Source organism: Mustela lutreola, chromosome 4 (genome assembly GCF_030435805.1).
Source record: "Mustela lutreola isolate mMusLut2 chromosome 4, mMusLut2.pri, whole genome shotgun sequence".
In the NCBI taxonomy this organism is placed as follows: domain Eukaryota; kingdom Metazoa; phylum Chordata; class Mammalia; order Carnivora; family Mustelidae; genus Mustela; species Mustela lutreola.
Genome location: NC_081293.1, coordinates 179330446 through 179351784, shown reverse-complemented (window position 1 = coordinate 179351784; position 21339 = coordinate 179330446). Strand labels below are relative to the sequence as shown.

Below are 21339 nucleotides of genomic sequence, written 5' to 3'. Positions count from 1 at the left end.
AAAACGGTAAAACCCCACTATAAATTGGTAAGTGGGATTCCAAATAGTCAATAGGGATGGAATGGTGTTCAGTGAAGTTAAGGAAATACTTGAGATTAGCCTCCTCAGCCATGGAGTCCCAGCCACAGTGGGTCACCACCTGGTGGCAGTTATCCACTCTGCGACCTAGATGTAAGAAAGAATGCCGATTCTCGGGCCGGCTTGGCACCTTAGCTTAGCAGCTAGTGCGCTCCAAGTCTGCATCCGAAGGTCTCTGAGATGACGCTGACAGGAATGGGCATGACGGGGACTGACGCCTGTGAGAAGAGGCCCAGAGGCCATTGTCCTTCTGCCCTCTGGACTTTGAGAATCATGCACTGCCCCGGCCAAACTGGGTTTTACTTTTCTCCTCTGTGAAGTATAGTTCATCCTAAGAGCTATCTCATGGAATTATGAAAATCACATTAGATTGTTGGTGAGGAGACACTTAAAAATGCAAAGCATTTACAAAGGGAACGTCCTGGGTGCGCGTGTGTGACAATCTCAGGCCACTAGTTGTCTGTCACATTCTTCTTGCATCTAGATATGCCCCTCGAATGGCACTGAAGTGACAGAAATTCCTTTCCTTCTTTGTGCAAGGCAAAATGCCTGACTGGAGACTTTAGGGGGGCTGTAAAACCATTTTAGAACAAACCATCTGTGACTATTTCTTTGTATGTCAAGGACACATGGTCTGTTTCCTATTGCGACTATTAATATTCAAAACCAGTGTTGTGTTTGGGCAAAATTAGAATTTTTAGTGATATTTTAATTAAAGAAACATTATCCACCCCCAGTGGGGAAATTAATTTATCCTAAGTCAGGCAGGAGGCAGAAACAGAGCAAAAACCGGAATAGCCTCCTCTTAAAACATCTCTAGATTGTGGTATTTCGGGTTGTTTCAAGTCATAGTGTCTGTAAGTGACCTTAGCTTTAAGAATTCTAAATGTTCTTTTTTAAATGCTTGTTTTATGAAGCTTTACCACTCTTAGTTGTTTCCCTGTTTTGAAATCATAGTCTCGTGTATTTCTCAAGATCGAACCCTCATGGGCTTTAGGGTTTTTTGTTCTCTGTTTTGGTTTGGTTTTTTAGCAGGGTAAGGAAGACTTTATTGTGGCAGGGCGGGGGAGGGGGTCTCAGTCAGGATAGGGACAATTGTGATGGAATTTTGCAATGGGGAGAGGCCTTGGGCTCAATTCCCAATGAAGCTGGGGGCAAGTGGGAAGTATAGCCGAGGAGGAGGCCAGGGGTCTCTGGAAGAAAAATTACTGAAGAAATGTCAGGAGTAATGGGGATTTTTAAAAAAAGATTTTATTTATTTATTTGACAGAAAGAGATCACAAGTAGACAGAGAGGCGGTAACAGATTGCCTGACGCAGGGCTCAATCCAAGGACCCTAAGATCATGACCTGAGCCGAAGGCAGATGCTCAACCAACTGAGCCACCCAGGGGCCCAAATAACACTAGAGTCTTAACTGACCAGCCATTTGTTATTTTTCTTATGATTTATGAGGACATTTGTGATGCATCTCATTCCATCACATATTTCAAGTGGGTCTGTCTTAGTGTTATTCCTGGAGGACGTTTTCTCTTTGCTCGGAATTCCATTTGGGAAACTTGAAGATATGTTCCTACATTGTTCTGGTGATGGTTTTTGCAGATGTCATAGCCTGGTGGGCTTGGATTGACCCTGGGTCACAATGTTTTGTTTCTTTTTTCTTTTAAATTGCATGTTTATTGGCTCTTCAAAGCTTTACTGATCGCTTCTGTGGTGTTATTTTCATCTAAGAAACAGTTGCTGATAAATCAATTTTATTTAGTTGCTATTTTAAATTTTTAAAAGATTTTATTTATTTATTTGACAGCGAGAGAGGGAGCACAAGCAGGGGGAGTGGGAGAGGGAGAAGCAGGCTCCCTCCTGAGCAGGGATCCCGATGAGGGGCTTGATCACAGGACCCTGAGATCATGATCTGAGTCAAAGGTAGGCACTTAACTGACTGAGCCACCCAGGTGCCCTGAGAAATCAATTTTTTAATAAAGATTTTATTTATTTATTTGACAGAGGTCACAAGTAGGCAGAGAGGCAGGAAGGGGGGGGGCGGGCTGAGCAGAGAGTCCAATGTGGGGCTTGATCCCAGGACCCTGAGATCATGACCTGAGCTGAAGGCAGAGGCTTTAACCCACTGAGCCACCCAGGCGCCCCCTGAGAAATCAATTTTAATCATAAATCCATTCAGCAAAGGCCATAGTTTCTTCCTGTGTTGGGAAGCAGTGGGGGGGTGGGTAGCAGGGGTGGGGGTAGGCGAGACATTGTGGGCACCAGTGCTGGCTATGGCAGAAATGAGTTATTTAACACCCTTTGATTGGGTGTCTAGCAGGAACCAGGCACTAGAGGACACACAAATGAGTAAGATACCAAGGGCGGATGTATCAGTCTACACAGCATCCACTTTTCTGGGAACAGCCCCTCATTAGTTAGACTTCATGGCTTTAAGCACAGAAACTGACAGGTCAACCTAAGCCAAAGGGAATTCATCGGAAAACTACTGGCACATCTTTACCACAAATGGAAGTGAAGGGAACCGGGCTTGGGGGACAGGCAGGAGCCAAAAGAGAAGCAATAGACTGGATGGAAGCCCAGCAAGGGTCACACAGCCAGGCCGGCCTGGTCATGGCTCTGGCACAGGCTGAGGGCCTGTGGATGGAAACTTACTGAGAGGAAACTTCAGGAGTAAGGGAGATGATATTCCTGCTCAGGATATAAAATTCAGCTAAGTCCTTACAACTGACCTGAAGAGTTAGCAGAGGGAGTGGTTCTGTGTTGAGTAGAAGAGGCCACCATGAAATGAGCGATCTCTTTCTGTTTAGGGACGCGGCCCACCTTGATGTGGGAAACAAAGGCAAAAGAAAAATTAAATTTCCTTACTACAGACCACTGACAAGCCCTTGAAACAGGCAGAGCGACATTCCTCTAGGGACTTAGCTTCCTCGATGTTACTACTTTGCTCAGGGCAAAAGCCAGTCTTAGCTCCACCAACAGGATCCTGAGTCTACTTTAACATATAAAAATTCCTTTGGAAACTTCCTGTATCTCTACCCCCCAAGATACATGTTCTCAATCATCCCCCAAGCATATGGCCCACCCATACACATCTGAAGGGTCTCATGACTGAGTTTTTACTAGACAGTAATAACTTTTTCCTAACAATCTCTATCCCCCTCAAGATCCTGGAAACCTTGCTTCCCAAATTCCTTAGAGACTTATGCTATCCCCAACCCCCTCCCAACTTGAAAGTATATAATGGATCACTCCACAGGACCCCAGTGCAGCTCTTTCTGTCCACCAGTCCTGTCCCCATGCTTTCATAAAACCACCTTTCTACACCAAATACATGTCAAGAATTCTTTCTTGGCTGTCCGCTCTGAACCCTAACATCTTTCCTACATCACTCCTTCCGTGCCTACAAGGGAGGCTGTCATTATTTTCACCCCATTCTCCTCTCTCCCTCTGATCTCCTACCTGGACTTCCACTGGCCAAACCCACCTGGACTCCAGAGGCAATGGGCCCTTTGATGTAGCCTAGACAGATCAGCTTGGAAAACGGGCAGGAACCAGAGGAGTTCTGGGGCACAGAGAATGGGGAGAAAGGAGGACTGGATTTCGAGGGAGAAAGGAAGATAATTGGCACACGGAGGTACAAGGCCCAAGCTAGGATTCCTGGGACATTGAATGCTAAATGGAAGACACAAGAATGGAAAACTTGGTGGGGACTTACTCATGCCAGCGAGTATCCCCAGAGTGTAGATTAAATCCAAGTCCTGGGTGCCGCCCTGGGTCTGCCCCTTCTGGCCTTCCCAGTTTCTTCAGTGGTCTCTCTGATTCAGTCATTCTCACATGGACAGAAGGACATACAACCCAAGCTCTTGCTGCCTCAGAGTCATCCTTGTCGTTTACACATGAAGAACTCTGAAATACAGTTTGGTACCAGAGAGGGGCCTGCAGGTTACAGAACCCCAGGGAGCTTATTACCCCAAAGAAATGGCATAGATTGCATCAAGATTCTGTCATATTCTGGGGTGAGAACTTGACAATGGTCCACAGCTCATTAAGTGACTCCTTGAGGGTAACTAGGACCATTTGATGACAGAGTGTATCTGCTGCAAGTAGGTACCTGCTGCCTTAGGACAATATAAAAGAAATGGATTCCAGGACACTGGAATACAATGGGGCTTCTGGGTGCCTGGGGGGCTCAGTCGGTTGAGTGTCTGCCTTGGGCTCAGGTCATGATCCCTGGGTCCAGGGATCAAGCCCCATGCTGGGCTCCCTGCTCAGCAAGGAGTCTGCTTCTCCCTCTGCACCCCTCAACCCCTCAGGCTCTCTCTCTCTTAAAAATAAATAAATCCTAAAAAACAAACAATGGGTGCTTCCCATGACACTGAATAACTTAAAAAGAACAAAAGTTAAAACACTGAGATTTGCGTCTCTGGGTTATTGAATTTCGAAGGCTGTCAGGTCCCAGCTTCCATCCAGTCTCTCTCTCTCTCTTTTTTTTTTTTTTTTTTTTTTTTAAGATTTTATTTATTTATTTGACAGAGGGAGAGAGATCACAAGTAGGCAGAGAGGCAGGCAGAAAGAGAGGAGAAAGCAGGCTCCCCGCCGATCAGAGAGCCCGACGAGGGGCTCAATCCCAGGACCCTGGAATCATGACCTGAGCTGAAGGGAGATGCTTAACCCACTGAGCCACCCAGGTGCCCCTCCATCCAGTCTCTTGTGTAAGAGAGGCACAAGGCGACAAAACTCCATTAACTGCCACAGGGATAGCAGAGAAGACCCAAAAGACCCAAACCCTCCGGTCCTTCTGAGCAACTCCCCACTACCCATCCCAAGGGAGAGGAAGACTTTCCTTCCTTGCAGGAGGGCACTGAACATTCCCCTCCACGTTACTGGGCTGGTAACCAGAATTCATCGCCATGGTGCCCCAGTGGGTGTGGGCAGATAAGTATGGGAATCAGCACAGGGCAGGGAAAGTATTCCCCCAGGAGAATGTATTGAAGAAACTGGGTAATTTCAGTCTGTACAGTCGGCAAATACTGATGAGAATAACTTTGAAGGCACTCCACCGAGGAGGGAGGGCATAATTTTAGAGAGGGCTGATTTTACTGATGTGGATGTTCTTACCAGAGATGACATCATAATTGTGCTATGTCTCACAGCGCTGTATATTTCTTACAGTTTGCTATGTTGGCCAAAGCAAAGCTGAATCCAGCCTGGTTCACATTAGAGAACAATGAGCCACCAGAAATTCCTTGAAGCGATGTTGAAAAAGGAATTCAAAGCCTTCAGGAGACAAGAAAGTTGACTTTGACTTGGATCTGTCATGTACCGCCTGTTGCCCTTGCCTGACACAATCCCTTTAGTAGGTCCTGAGTACTTGCAGGGCTCTCCAAGGTTTTGAGAAAGCACTAGAATGTTTAAGAGGCTCTTTTTAAGCTAGTGAATGGGCTGTGCAATCTCAGTGGAAAAAGGAGAAATCTGGAAGCACTCAAGGACCAGAAGCATAGTTATGCATGGTCATCAGAGCTGAGGATGGGTTGACCTTTTGAGATTCTGTGCCTGTGGTTATTTAATCAAGGGTGTTTGGGGACATTGTTCGTGCCTTCGGGCTGCCTGTACTTCTTTTTTGGCATTGATACATTGTGAGTTTTGCCTCCTCAAGGGGAAGCCAGACCTCATGCTCTCAGCCTCCCTTTCAGTTAAGGAGTATCTTGTAAGCTGAATTCTGCGGAACAGACTCAGCTGCCCTGAGACCTTGACTTGGGTTTAAGCAGCATAAGGAAGCGAGCTAGCACTGTGTAGGGACATTTCCCCCCGGGGTGGTGGGGGAGGGAAGGGGACAAGTGGCAGTAGAAGCATCTGATTTTGGAAGGCAGGGACGGCAGACTCCAGGCCAGGGTCACTGGTGGAAGCTGAAGTATGCGTGCAAGGTGTGGTAGGGGGTGTTTGTTGGAGAGATCCTAAAGCGTGGGCGGTTGCTCTGTAACTATAAGCCTTCAAGCCATTTCTCTCTTGCCTTTCCAGAGAGTCTGTCAGCTACTGGATATCCTTTGAGCTGTTCCTTTTATGCTTGAATTAGTAGTGAGAGTTGGCTGTTGACAGCCAGAAGATCAGGCCTGAGTTAGGGTCCCTAGGAATAAAATGGAGAGGCGATGACTTGGGTCATTTGTATCATCAACGGAAAGCCGTCTCTAGTGTATACAGTTAGAGGAGCCGGGCTGCTCACACTCCTCGGTGTACAGCCAGTGCTCAAAACCCAGCTCCCTGAATGAAGGGAAGACTGGGATCCCTAACCAGGGACCCTATTACAAGCACCATAAACCACCTACCATGAGTGTTCCTCCTAGACGTCCCCGAAGAGACCTTACACCATTTACAGTGACACTGTGCCCTTGTAAAAGGAAAACGCAGAAACTTTCAGGGACCAGGGGCTGCTGACTCTGAGTTAACACCAACGGGGTACCCCAAATGCTACTGTGTTGTCTGCCCATTAGAATGGGATCCTTTGAAAAACTGTTTCAAAAGGAATACACTAAGTGTAACACCATCTGTCTAAACTCCTCTTCCCTCTCCTGAAACATGCAAGGGAGCAGAACAACCCACTTGGACCTTGAAATTTGGCTTACTTAGCAAGGTTGTGCGGAGACGCTGGAGGCCCATGGCAGAGCGCCTCTCTGAACAGAGAGCAAAGAGTCACACTGAGGTGGACATTTGTTATTATCAGCCACCGGACATCTGTTCTCCTAGCCGTTCTTTTGTGGCACCCCTCCATTTCCCCTGAGAACCCCCCGGCCTGCTGCAGCATGGGTGAGATGTTTGATTATCCACCCTTACCTGAATCCGCTGAGCTCTTCTGATGTCGGGCCATTCAGCTCTGGTGCTGGCTCTTCTGTGAGCTAACTCGTGTCTTTCCAATAAATTCCCTTTGGTTTAAATGAGAGTCGGCTCCTTCTCTGGGGCAAAGAAGTCTAATATGAAGTGGTATCCGTTCTTAAAGAGTTCCTAGTCCCACCAAGGAAACAGACCCGTAAACAACTGTAAGGGTGTGAGAAAGGTCATGAACAGGCACACGCAGGGACAGAGCATGGAGATCTCGCAGGAAGGGCAAGTATCGCGAGAGCAACAGACAGACAAGCAAGGGAAGTGACGCGTGTCTGGCGCCGAGCGAAGGACGTGCTACATCCTTGCAGTAGGGAAGCTCATGGCGCATTTAGGAAACAGAATAAATTTCATGTGGTGGGAGCGTGAGGTGCAAGGGAAGCAGCCTCTGGGGAGTGGAGAGGCTGGAGGGATAGGCCTGGCCATTTCCTATCAAAGAGCCTGGTTTTTAATCAAGGGTGAAGCTGTGGTCAGATTTATGTTTCAGGAAGATTGCTCTTTAGCAGTGCAGAAGGGAAACGAATTGGGAAGAAATCAGAGTCATTGGACTTGCTCCCTATATGACCTTGAGCAAATTCTTGAACCTCTTTGTGGCTCACGTTCACATAAAAGCTACCAAGAGGCTCTCCTCCCAATGACTTGTAAGGATTAAGTAATCTTTGTAAAGTCTTAGCATAGGATTTGGCACATGCTAAGTTGCTAATGAAGTCCGCTGTTACTGTTAATAATGATGAGAGCTTGGGAAGCCAGCTGGGATTATTACCGTATTCTAGGTGAGAGCAGATGGAGTCATAAACCAAGGCAATGGAAGTGAGGGTGGAGAGCCCTTAAATGTTTGTAAGCACCCCCTAGCAGTCCAGTGGTTGGCCATTCATGCAGGGACATGAGAGTGGCGTGGGTACGTATTGATAATGGTACGAGGACCACAGGCATAAATTGGGAAGTGAGGTCACCCTTCACATCAGCCTCTAAGTTCTGCTGCTAGATGTCCCTCATCAGCACCAGCAATGTTCAGCTGGACTATAACAGGCTGCAAAGAAATGTGTTTTGTTTTAACTTATTGGAGACAAGAAGAAACCCACAAACATTGGGCAACCTCTCAGCTCCTGTCTTTTCTGACGGGTCTGGCCAGGATTTAGTGCTTAGTCCACCCAAGCACACACAGGAGGGGATGGCCATGTACTTTCTCCCTCTATCACTCTATTTCCTACAGTGTGAACTCTAGGAGAGAAAGTCCTCCAGCCCTGATCTGCAGACCCGTGGTTCAAACAGTGTGTCAACTTTAATGGCTTTCTTGTGTTTCCAGCTGTTTCCTCTGGACTGGATTTCTTGGCTTGGCTTAGCTGCTTTGGGGTTTCAGTGGAGCAGACAGAACATTTTTTCCCACTTACTTCCCTAAAGAGTGAGCGCCTGCTCCTAATTAGTCCATCCCCAGTCCAAAGCCCCACAGAGCACAACCTATAACAATTAGGAATTCACTTGGAGGTTTATTGGTGGAAGAACAGAAGCACTTTGCTATAAACACCATTATACCTCTCCCACGGTCTTGGGCCCACAGTGGGAAAACAGCATTACAGGAGGTTGTATCAAGTTCGCTGAATGAAGTTAGGGAAGATCACCCTGTTTTGGCTTGGTGTCAGGGTCCCAGAAGGTTCTCTCCTAGGGAACTGGCAACAGGAGCTTGCAGGAAGTGCTCATCTGGATTTTCTTGTTCCCAGAGACTGTGGCTCAAGGCGGCTCTCATGGGTATATTCAAGTTGACCGGAGATGCCACTCGGGAGGGTATCTTATAGCTGTCCAGATTGTCTATTTTGATGGCAATGTTGGTGTTACTGTTGGAGCCCAGGAATTGGGGGGTCATTGAAAGCAATAAAAGAAAAAGCATTGTTAAGAATTTAAGAACCATTTTTAAATGCTGTCTTTTCCAGAAAAAGTGCCTTGAGCATAGCGACAGCATGTATATGTGGTGCGATGTGTCAAGAGTGACTTGAGCAGAGAAAGTCGAGCAGGAGGGAGGCTCCAGCTCAGGCCTGCTCTGCTGGACTGGAACAGACACCCCTCCAAACCTTAAGTGTCACTTTTATGCGTTGAGAACCTCATGCATTAGGTAAAACTCGAAGGCAAGATCTGAGCCCTCTGGGATCTGCCTGAGGCCCACTCTAACTTCCAGGCAGCAGGATAAAGCTGAAGAAAACCTTAAGACAGTTCTCCAAGGGGCAACTGGGTGGATCAGTTGGTTAAGCAACTGCCTTATGCCCAGGTCATGATCCTGGAGTTCTAGGATCGAGTACTGCATTGGGTTCCCTGCTCAGCACAGAGTCTGCTTCTCCCTCTGACCTCTCCCCTCTCCTTCTCTCTCTCTCTTAAATAAATAAATAGAATCTTTTAAAAAAATGTTTTATTTCTTTATTTGACAAACAGAGATCACAAGTATGCAGAAAGGCAGGCAGAGAGAGAGGGGGAAGCAGGCTCCCTGCTGAGCAGAGAGCCCGATTCCCAGGACCTTGGGATCATGACCTGAGCTGAAGACAGAGGCTTTAATCTACTGAGCCACCCAGGTGCCCCATAAATAAAATCTTAAAAAGAAAAAAAAAAGACAGCTCTCCAGAACATTAATAACTTAACAAAGTCACAGCCACTTACTATATCTAGAAAAACAGAGTGTAGCTTAATTTTTAAAAATTTTGTAAGCTTTCCTTTTATACTTTCATTTCTCTTAAGGCATGATCTGCTTTGTTATTCTCTCTGGTGTATTAGGCTTCGTTTTGGAAATAATTGTTTCTTTAAAAGTGTATGATTCTGGGGCACCTGGGTGGCTCAGTTATTAGGCATCTGCCTTTGGCTCAGGTCATGATCCCAGGGTCCTGGGATCTAGCCCTGCATCAGGCTCTCCCTCTCCGACTCCCCCTGCTTGTGTTCCTTCTCTCGCTGTGTCTCTCTATCATATAAATAAATAAAATCTTTTTTTTTTAATCTGATTTTTTTCCTCAGTTTCATCACCACATTTATAAGTCTTTTAAGTCCTGGGTTGTGTTGCTTTTTCATGTATTATATCACTTTCTTCATTTCTTTCATCTCATTTTGAAATGCTGGGTTGTAGTTTTCATTTGTTTAGCAGGCACGTCTTTTTCATGTGCTTGCGTTGTCTGTAAGCATTTATTATGCTTCATATACTCCTTTTTTTCCTTATATAATTGTGCATGGGGTTTGATTACTATCCTTTTCTGACGGGGTTTTTTTTTTTTTTTTTTTGGTAATTTATTTTTATTTTAATTTTTTATTTCTTTTCAGTGTAACAGTATTCATTGTTTTTGCACCACACCCAGTGCTCCATGCAATCCGTGACGGTTATTTTTAACGTGAAATGGTTTTCCTGAAGTTTTGGATTGAGGGTCAAGGTAGCTTTCTGGTTCGGGCTCCAGAGCTCCCTCTTGTGTCGCTTTTGTGAAGTGTTTATGGCCTTAAATTTTCTATGATGGTGGTGGGGGCCTGTGTTCCTCTCTCCTGTCTTTAGCTTTAAAATAAGCCCTGCCCAAGAGGACTCCCTTAAAGGGCAAGGGGGCTGTGACAGCTACTGCCTAGATGGCATGGATGCCCGCAGAGGCAGGGCCTGAGGGGGGCGGTGGACGGATGAAAGGAAGCCGTCAGAGCATCACCAGAGTTGCAGTGGAAGGTGAGTGGGGCATCAGGTACAGGGCTCTAAAGAACCCAAGAAAGCTCGTAAGAGAAAGAGAGAGCTTTAAAATTAGGAAACAGAACAAGAGGAGTGACAACCCAGTTCCCACAACGGAGGACTCTCTGAACACGAGGCCAGGCTGAGGGAGGCTGTGAACAGTTTAGAGTTTTGATAATTATCAGGCACCAGACATTTTAATTTCAGGATTGACACTGCTTTTGCAATTTAGAGGGACCAAAGGGCCTTTTATATTCTGAGGGGGAGCCCATATGCTTATGGAGGCTGTCAAAGAATCAGCTTTTATCTTGGGGTAAGAAGAAAGCTTCTCCCACTGAAAAAGTTATAAAGGGAAGACAAAAATAAATTAACATTTTGATGATACGCTTCAAGTTATACTTGTTCAGCATATTGGTTGCATGATCCTGCTTTTGTTTTCGATCACTTATTGCAAGAGTACCATACAATGGCTTAGCAAATGGTGTTGGAGCCATCTCTGCTTCGGGTTATTGTCTATTCTGTCAATTTTACAGAACAGATAAGTGAGCCAAAGAAAATTCAGAATTGTCTCACCCAGGGAACCCTGGTGAACTGGGTCTGGAGACCATCAATATCTAACTCCCTGAGTCTGCTTTATTAGCTTACCCTTCTTTGAATTAATTTACTCATCCTTCATTCCTTTTATTGAGCACTGCCTACGAAAGCTCTGCAGTCTGCCTAGGAAATATTCAGACCCGTCAGCCATAGACCCTGTTTGCAAGAACGGGCTTATCATAAAACTGAGGGGAGAAGTCAGACACATAACTATCTAGAATAAAAGAAGGAACTGGGCTCATTTGGGGGGAGGGTGTCCCCGACCCCACCCACAGTTCAGTGCCACGGGAAGGGATGTTGGAGCTGCCTATGTAGAGGGTACCCACCAGTCTGCTGTGAGCTGGGGTTTTCCTGAGATATTCGAGAAACTGTCACTGGTCTGCTCGGCCGCCAATAGCCTGAAGTTTTCGCTGGGCTGAGTGGATGATGGGAGGCTGCTTTCAGGCTGGGTGGAGAAATTGACAAGTCAAGAGGACCGGGTCTGTACTCTGAGGGCCGTGGCCGCCTCAGACCAGAATCTGGAAGGAACTCACAGGAATCTTCCAGCCTACACCTGGACACCTGTTCCTTAAACATGAAGCTCCAGGTTCATCAGATTATAGTTGTCCCCCAACCCCCACCCCTGGCAGGATCACCTCCTCCTCTCTGATGAGCTGTCATAGCTACTGCTCCAGGACATTAAGAAACCAGGGCAGGTGACTTTGAAAATCAAGCATAGTCTACCTAAAGCTTTCAACTAAAACAAGAGAAGGAAACCTGAAGATTCTGAAACCTGAAGGTATTAGGCAATCCAGCCTATCAAACTCTTTCCTTCTGTGCCTCTACCCTAAGCAGGCCCAGGAAAAGTCTTCTGTGTGTCGAAAGGTGTGGGGGTATGGTGGGGGGAACCTCAAACTGAAAGGGAAAAGCAAATCCTTGGGGGGAAAGATTTGCAGAAACTTGTGATTAAAGGTTTAAAATTCTTGATGTATAAAAAGCTTTATTTTACAAATCAATTTAGAAAAACACAAAGCTGCCAATAGAAAAATACTAAAGAACACAATAGACAATGAAGAATATATATATATATAAATACATATATAAAACAATGTTCAAACTCACTGAAAATCAAAGAGCTGCTACTTTTTTTTTTTTTTTTTACCTATTGTGTTAGAAAATTTATTAAAATGTATACTTCTCAATTGTGATAAGGACACAGACACAGACACTCATTGCAGAGACTATACTTTGACCTGAGCTTCCTGGAAATAATGTGGCCAAATATATCAAGAGCCTTAACAATGATCCTACCCTTTGAATTCTGCTTCTAATAAACTATCCTGAGAAAACAATCAGAAATGTGGACCATACACATACATGCTTGTTTTAGTATCACTTACAAAAATGAAAAGTTAGAACCAACTCTAAATGGCTGATAAGAGAATGGGAAAGTGATGGGTTTTTTTTTTAAAAGATTTTATTTATTAATTTGACAGAGATGACAAAGATCACAAGTAGGCAGAGAGGGAGGAAGGGAAGCCCCATGCGAGAGCCCCATGCTGGACCTGACCTGAACCACAGGCAGAGGCTTTGACCCACAGAGCCACCCAGGCGGCCCTCGGAAAGTGAGTTTTAATGAATTCAAACTACTGAACAGCATGAAATTATCAAAACGATGTGCATAAGTGCTTCTGATATAATCTAAGTTGGAAAAAAAAGCAACATTCAGAAACACATTATATATTTAATATCCTCAAATATATAAATTAAAAATTAATTTTTAAATGGAAGACTGTTAAGAAAATGAATGAACATAGGGGTGGGAGAAAGAAAGGCAAACCAGGAAACAGACCCTTAACTATAGAGAACAAGCAGAGGGTTGCTGGAGGGGAGGTGTGGGGGAAGGGATGGGTCAAAAGATGATGGGGATGAAAAAAAAAAAAAGATGATGGGGATGAAGGAGGACACTTGTGATGAGCACTGGGTGTTGTAAGTGATGAATCACTAACTTCTACACCTGAAACTAATATTACACCGTATGCTAACTGGAATTGAAATAGAAACTTGGAGAAAGAAAAATAAATGAATAAATAAATTTTTTTAACATTTTTTTAAAAGATTTTATTTATTTATTTGACAGAGAGAGATCACAAGTAGGCAGAGAGGCAGGCAGAGAGAGAGAGGAGGAAGCAGGCCCCCTGCTGAGCAGAGAGCCCGATGCGGGACTTGATCCCAGGACCCTGAGATCCTGACCTGAGCCGAAGGCAGCGGCTTAACCCACTGAGCCACCCAGGTGCCCTGAATAAATAAATTTTTAAAACCTTGATTAAATGGAGTCCTAGCAAATTCATTTTAGCCTCTAACCTTTAAAGAATAAATGTTTTCCAAGTTTTAAAATACTCAACAACGTGAAAGCACATGCACAATTCTTCAGTTGAGATGAAGACGACAGCATAACTTAATGCCAAAACCTAATAAAGATCAAACCAAAAAAAATAAATAAATAAATAAAATGGAAGACTGGAAGGAAATATGCCAGAATGTTCCAAGTGATTGCTTAGGGTTAGAGAGAAGTGGGAGTGGTTTTTCTGTGATTTTCTAATTTTCTTTAGTGAGCATTTTTCTATTTTAATACTGGAGATTAAAAAAAGAAAAAACACAGAAAATTTTTAAGTGAGTAAGGGTGCCTGAGTGGTTCACTCATTAAACATCTGTCTTTGACTCAGGCCCTGATCCCACATCAAGCTCCCTGCTCAGTGGGAAGCCTGCTTCTCCCTCTCCTAGTCCCCCTGCTTGTGCTTCCTCTCTTGCTATGTGTCTCTCTCTGTCAAATAAATAAATAAACTCTTTAAAAAAATTTTTTTAAGTGAACGAAGTACTTTATAGCGCTTTTTTAGGAAAAGTAAATGAATTCGCTCTTTATGTCTGTAGACCTGAGTTTGGTATGTGCTGTCATTGACCCTTGAAAATGAAGTCTGCCTCCACAAGGGTAGGCTTTAACACCCACCAGTCCTCAGAGGCCCTGTGCTCCCCATCTCCCCCCCACCCACACCGCAGGTCTTGACATGAGGCCCCACTTACTGTTATTCTAGTGGAACTGCTGGACATTTTGGGCACCAGGCAGTGAGTGAATTGGATTCTTGGGTCTTTGGTGGTGATGGACAGACCTTTCTGCAAAATTTTCACCAAGCGGATCCAGAATTGAAACACAGCCTCTGGGTGTTTTTCGTGGAGCCTCAGGTAGTAGATCTTTTCAGTCACTGTCCTAACCCGCAGGATGCGTTGGAACCGGTCACAGATTTGTAGCTCCACGAACTTCAGGGGGAGAATCCTAGACATGATCAGGAAATTCCCATAGTGAGGAGCTCACCCATTCAGTCAAGCATGCTGTGCCTACCTAGCACTTGGCCCAACCTCACTAGGCTCCCTCCTCTGCCCGGGGCCACCCCAGGGAGGACCCTCCAGCTTTCCCACCCCTTCCGGCCTCTCCCTCCAGCCTTTCTTTACCTGCTGAGGGTGACCACGGGAGCACAGTCAGGAGTGCTCCAGGAGGAAAACTGACCCTGGGGCCAGGTGACATTGGCCATCAGGAGGACGTTGGGGAGTGGCAAGGAGGGCACCGAGGAGGTCACCCCAAGGATCACAGTGGTAGACCCTTCATATACATCCATCCAGCTGCCAGGCTTAGTGACCTAGAAATCAGCCCCAGGTACATGGGTTAGAGAGAAGCAGAAGACAAGGGTGGAAGAAAGGAGGTGCTAGAAAGCAGCACGTCAGCTTGATGACATGCTGGGAGCTTCTGAGCTGTTTGCCAGTGTGTGGTGCACTGTCCTGGGTCATGACCAACTTCCATCTTATTTGGGGGTCTCCCCAAAGAGACCAGCTCACTGGTAACAGGAAATTGGGTTGCTCCTCTTTGTATCCTCTGCATGATCTAGCTTTAAAGGTTTTATTTATTTATTTAGAGATGGTGGCAGTAGGGGGGGGCGAAAGGGAGGGAGAGGGACAAGTTGACTCCTGCCATGGGCGGAGATCATGACTTGAGCCAAAATCAAGAGTCAGATGCTTAACCCACTGAGTCACCCCCAGGGCCTTTGCATTATGTAACTTTTAAAGGAGTGTTAGTAAGAAAAAGCTGAGAGGCTTTGAAATTTTATTCCTCCATCCTTGGGTAGAAGAAGCCAACAAGGCTTCTAATGATCTGGAAGGGAGACTGTGTAAAGAGAGTTCCAGAAGGGGAGGAGAGTGAGGAAAGAGCTGTTGAATGGGGAAGACCCAAGAAGCCCAACATGAGGGAGGTATGGGGAGCTTCCTGCAAGGTGAGGGGGCGCCTAGCTTGTTGCTGGATCTTGAGTGAAATAAGAACCTGTTCTCTTGTAGCATCTGAGGCTGGGGCAGGACAGGAGCCTGGATGCTTGACACTGGGCCCAGTGTCTCAGCTAAGACACCCCCTCCTCATTGTCCAGGGTGGGCAGAGAAGCCTCTGAGGAACTGCAGGGACCAGGGTAAGGAACAGTTGAGGGGGGACCCCTATGTTCCCAAGACCAGAGGGCCTTCTCTCAATGTTTTAGACTTTGTAGGACCATCAGAACCATTTCACAGCCATGGTGGAACTGGGGACAAGAGGAATGCCCCAGAAAGGACTGAAATTTAAGTTCCCACAAACCTGACTAGAAGGTGCTCTGAGAAAAGTGAATTTTTATTTTGAAGGAAGAATTTTATTTTACTTTTTTTTTTTAAGATTTCATTTATTCATCAGAGAGAGAGCAAGCACAAGCAGGGGGAGCAAGCGACAGGCAGAGGGAAAAGTAGGCTCCCCACTGAGCAAGGAGCCTGATGTGGGACTCCATCCCAGGACCCTGTGATCATGACCTGAGCCAAAGGCAGATGCTTAACCGACTGAGCCACCCAGGCGCCCCAACTTTTTTTTTTTTTAAGATTTATCTATTTGAGAGAGAGTGAGCTTGAGTGGGAAGGGCAGAGGAAGCCGGGGAGAGAATCTCAAGCAGACTGTGCTGAGCGTGGAGCCCCAAGCTGGGCTCGATCCCACGACCCCGAGATTATGACCAGAGCAAAAACTAAGAGTGGGACTCAACCAACTGTGCCACCCAGGCGCCCCTCAAGTAAACGTTTAACCCCCCATGGGGCAGCTTGGGCAGGCAGGCTTTCCCCCTCCCTGGTACAGTCTTGAGTTTTCTGCTGCCTGAGTCACTGTGCATCCACCCAGAGAATCTAAACAGTTTTAATATCAGGTCAAAGAGAACATGTTAAGAGAGTAAGTCTCTGCCAAAACATCACACCCCAATAGAAATGACTGGAATTTGGTATCCCGAGACTGGATCTCCCATGTCACCGTTCCTTCTCCACCGAAACTGCGTGAGGAAGGAGCACGCCCCCCAGGCGGCTGGCTGGTGGCCACGCTCTGCAGCCCCCTAGGGCGGCTCAGGAACCCAGGAGCGCCCAGAGCCCTGAATGCCTGAATGGCTGTCTGAAATCTGAGGGACCCGTCAGGGAGTAGCTCACTGTTGCGTGAAAGTGTCTCCAAATTAAGCTCACATCGTCTCTACTGTCTCCTGTAAGTCCTCGCTGCTTTGTGATGGAGTCACACGGATTCCTGGCTTCAGACCCTCCTGTGCATTTCAGCCTCTTGCCTTCATCCTGGGACTTGAAATCCCTTGGCCTGGAATGTCCTCCCCCTGCCCTTCCACTTATCAAAGTCTCAATGATACCTCGAAGAATGGCTTAACCCACCTCTTCTGGGGAGGCTTCTTCAACTGCCGAAGTCCCAAGAGTGTTCTGAACTCTCTAGACACCGGCACCCCCTCTCCCTGCTCATGCCTTAGGGATCAGCTGGTCCAAACCACCTGACCAGAGCCTTCGTAGCAGTTACCATTTTATTTATTTATTTATTTATTTATTTATTTATTTATTTATTTTAAAGATTTTATTTATTTACTTGACAGAGATCACAAGTAGGCAGAGAGGCAGGCAGAGAGAGAGGAGGAAGCAGGCTCCCTGCCAAGCAGAAAGCCCGATGTGGGGCTCTATCCCAGGACCCTGAGATCATGACCTGAGCTGAAGGCAGAGGCTTTAACCCACTGAGCCACCCAGGCGCCCCGGTAGTAATCTTTATAATTCTGCCTGACTCAAAGCTGTCTCTAGCCGGCCATGAGCAACTCTGGAAGTTTTTCCCTTTATATCTACTTCTTGTCTTCTTGTCTATATCTATATTTTGTCTATCTTCTATATCTACTTCTTGTCATACTTGTCTCTACTTCTTGTCTACCCAGGCGCCCCGCAGTTACCATTTTATAACATGCCCCTTAAATTGACAAATTCATAAGTTCCTTGGCCAGGGACACTATCTGATCTCTCTTTGTGTCTCTTGCTCCCATGCAGCTCATAGCTTGCCCACAGAGGAGCTGGTTCTGGCATACCTGCAGAGACCCCTCAGGTCCCCACTAGACCTCTAGAGGGAGTCGGTCAGCCCCTCAATGAGATGTCATACTTTTTTTTTTTTTTTTTTTAGGTAAAATCTGTCCCAGTGTGGGACTTGAACTCACCACCCCAAGACCAAGAGTAGCTTGCTCCACTGACTGAGCCAGCCACACACCCCAAGCTATATTAAAATGACTGCCCCAGGCACGTCTGGGAGGTTCAGTTGGTTGCATGGCTGCCTTCAGTTCAGGTCATGATCCCAGGGTACTGGCATTGAGTCCCACATTGGGGACCCTGTTCAGGAGGAGCGTGCTTCTCCCTCTGCCCACTGCTTCCCCTGCTTGTGCTCTCTTGCTCTCTGTGACAAATAGATAAATAAATAAAATCTTAAAAAATTAAAAATGAGAAAACCCCAAATGACCACCCCATACTCTCAATGGCCCTATGCTTCCCAGTCCAAAAACGCTCACTTCCATTGGCCAGATCACCACGCTTTAGGGAATATGGAACCTGGGCAAGGCAGATTCTAGGAGCTTGGTTCTCAAACAAAGCTACTTCTAAACCATCCCAGAGAAAGGAGGTTGGATTTCAGGGCAGGGATTCTGATAGCAACCTTCATTCCCTCCCTAGTGGCCCTGGGAGAGTGCCTATGGACCCTCTTTGGAGAGTAGGCTCTGATGTGCCCTTTTGCAGCATATAAGTCTGTTTCCTGGAAGCACAGGACCTGTGGGGAGCCCCATGATGCCATAGACACAAACTGGGCTGAACTTGGGATCCAGACCCTCTGATTGTCTCCAGCCACAGCGGCTTCCTTCTCCTCCCCAGGGCTTTCAGAGGCTATGGCAATTTTGGATCAACCCTTGGGAGGAGGTTTTGGAAAGGGAAAGGGAGCAGGCTCTGAGCTGCACATGGGTACCTGGATAAAGTTGCTTTCAAACACCACCGAGTCGGAGAACAAGTTGAATTCTGGAGAATGAATCAGTTGACAAAGAAGGCCATCTTCCACCCCAAGTTCCACTCCAGGGCCTGGTTCCCTGACCTCAGGTGGAAGGCCCCTAATTTTACTCATTGGTTCTTGGGAAGAATGAGCTGGGGACCATCTCTGGGGCTCCACACAGACCCAGCCCAATTCTGAGATGTTGGTGTGACCACTACTCCCCCCAACCTCCACAGCTCCACCTCCCCTCCTGACTTACAGGCTGTCCACCAGGCCAGGGAGGGCCTGTCGGCTCACAATGGCAGGCATGACATCAAGGAATGTGATGGGTAACAACAGGAAAGCAAAAATAAAAGAGGCAAGGAAGGACTGGGCTGGGGGGTGGGGGGGAAGGTTTTTCCCTCCCCTTTCCTACACACTACTCCATCAGTAATGTAGTCTTAGTCCCTTTTTCAATCTCTCTGTATCCATGAGGAAAAGGACTGCCCCATGCTTATGCCAAGAGGGCAGTGAGCTGACCAGAACAGCAAGGCAGGCTCTCAGGGAACCCATGGCCTTCAATCCTCTCCCCCCATGGGGAAGCCCCTCACAAAAACTTTCTCTGAGCAAATTAATTTCCTGATGTTAGGCCCTCACCTGGCCAGAGGAGCTCAGGACAGAGGCAAGCAATTCATCCCAATCTTTCCTACCCCATTTCATGGGATAAAATGAGAATTTTTTTTTTTTTTTTAACCAGGCTGTTAACAAAGCAAAGAGGCTTATTTATTTTTGGAAACAGCAGGCAAATGAGGAAGTGAGGCCTAGTGGTCTGCCAGAGCTAGAGCAAAAGAGATCTTGAAAACGGTTAAATTCTCAGGAACTTTGCAGACTGTTGTTAAACACAGCCATTATTAAAAATTAAATTATATAAACTTACACTTAAATAAATTATACAAAAGCAAAGGTCATGGCCCACGCTCCTCTTCTGAATTATTTTACTACTCTCTAGAGGTTCTTTACATCTCTTGTACCTTCAGGGTAGAAATACTATATAATGCTGCACTACGACTGCCTATCTCTTCTCCGTGTGTGTTCCGGAACTTCCTGTCGGTCACTTCCTTCAAACCCACTGTGCTGGGACTTATTCACACCAGGGAACCAGTAAATGTTATAAATTACACCTTGATGTATTGTTTTGTTGGCTGTCTGAAGTTACAGAGAAATGTTAATGATGCAGTAAACTTAAAAGTGTCTGTAGCTGTTACAGATTTGTCTGTAGACACAAACAGATCTGAGGAGTTTCCCAGTATATTGAAAGCTACTGTCTTGATTTAGCAAAGAAGTTGCTTAAGTCAGCAGATGAACATGTGAAGTTCCAACATACAACTTGCTTAGTTCTCTTTCATCTTAGTCGTTGATGTAAGTGGAGGAGTCAGCCAACACTCATGTCAGAACAACACTTGTTTGTCAGTTGCATAGGCTGGCTCAGCATGCAAGAGTTTGACAAAAATCAGTGAAGGATTTCTGTGCGAATCAACTGCCTATATGAAGTGTACAAGAGTACTATATGTTTTATTGTCAGTTATAAAGTGTGTGCTATACATACTTTATGTCAGTACATTGTTTTTTAAAGATTTTGCTTATTTCAGAGACAGAGTGAGCAAGTGGGGTGAGGAGCAGAGGGAGAGGGACAAGCAGACTCTGTGCTGAGCTCAGAGCCTGATGTGGGACTCGATCCCACAGTCCTGAGATCACAACCTGAGCCAAAATCAAGAGTCAGATACCCAACCGACCGAGCCACCCAGGGGCCTCAATGTCGGTAAAATTTTAGAGAAAACATATATAATTATATGTAATACATATTTGTACATATAGGTATATATACATGCATATATATTATACATACTTGTTATAATATATAATTAATATAATTACTATTTATAGTACATAATATTGAATTATAGGGTATATACTACATAATTATATATTATATGCTATATTATGCTATATAGGTAATAATGATATCTAGCATGTGTATTATGTATGACTATGGTATTATATATTATATATATTCCCCCTCAGAGAGCTGGTGTCAAACATTTACTAGCATAGCATTGTAGTGGCACCAACTCCTCTCCTCCCCTCACAATCTATTTTTGGCATCATGACAAGAAAAATGCACTCAAAGATTTCTTCAGGTTGCATGAAGTTGAGGAGGGGACAGAAAATAGTTATCCCTCTGACTATGACTGGACAGTTACCAGGCTCTTTCACTTTGGTGTTTATACAAGGAGCAAGCCAAGGAGGTAAGTCAGTTCTCCCATGTCTTTTAAACTCCCAAGACACACACTGGGGCAATCTTCCCATGCTTTGGGTTAAATTTCCTGGTGATTCTCTTAACATTAAGTGGGAGGCCTGCTTCTTACTGGTGTTTTTCCAAAGCTGATGCCTACATCAGAGGCAGAAGTTTACATCTTAGTGGCTTATTTCTTCTTAAGACTTGCTCATGAGAAGAAAAAATATTTATTTTTTTATTGATGAAAAGTCTATAATACTGGAAATTCATATATTCAAACAATCTTCAAGGTCACTAATTTTCCTTTATCACAGTACTTTTTTTTTTTTTTTTTTTTTTAAGATTTTAGTTATTTGTCAGAGAGAGAGTGAGCACATAAGTGGGGTGGGGGTCAGGCAGAGGGAGAAGCAAGCTTCCCACCATGAAAGAGGCCCGATGTGGGACTCTATTCTAGGACCCCAGGATCATGACCTGAGCCAAAGGCAGATGCT

The 21339-nt window shown here is 45.6% G+C and overlaps 1 protein-coding gene across 1 annotated transcript; it reads right to left on the bottom strand.

Annotated features, from left to right (window-relative positions):
- Positions 1–8419: 8419 nt before the first annotated feature.
- Positions 8420–20101, bottom strand: GARIN1A (golgi associated RAB2 interactor 1A). The gene is made up of 5 exons (XM_059171783.1): positions 18553–20101; positions 14706–14890; positions 14280–14529; positions 11546–11664; positions 8420–8784 (listed from the first exon to the last, which is right to left on the bottom strand). Exons 1-5 carry the CDS (start codon positions 18703–18705, stop codon positions 8589–8591), a joined length of 903 nt encoding a protein of 300 aa, XP_059027766.1. The 5' UTR covers positions 18706–20101; the 3' UTR covers positions 8420–8588.
- Positions 20102–21339: the final 1238 nt, after the last annotated feature.

Coding starts and splice junctions, on each gene's coding strand:
- GARIN1A (XM_059171783.1), bottom strand. CDS start 18,705: ATGAGTAAAATTAGGGGCCTTCCACCTGAGGTCAGGGAACCAGGCCCT. Junction 14,891..18,552: donor TTGAAAGCAACTTTATCCAG/GTACCCATGTGC, acceptor GCTGATTTCTAG/GTCACTAAGCCTGGCAGCTG. Junction 14,530..14,705: donor CCCGTGGTCACCCTCAGCAG/GTAAAGAAAGGC, acceptor GATCATGTCTAG/GATTCTCCCCCTGAAGTTCG.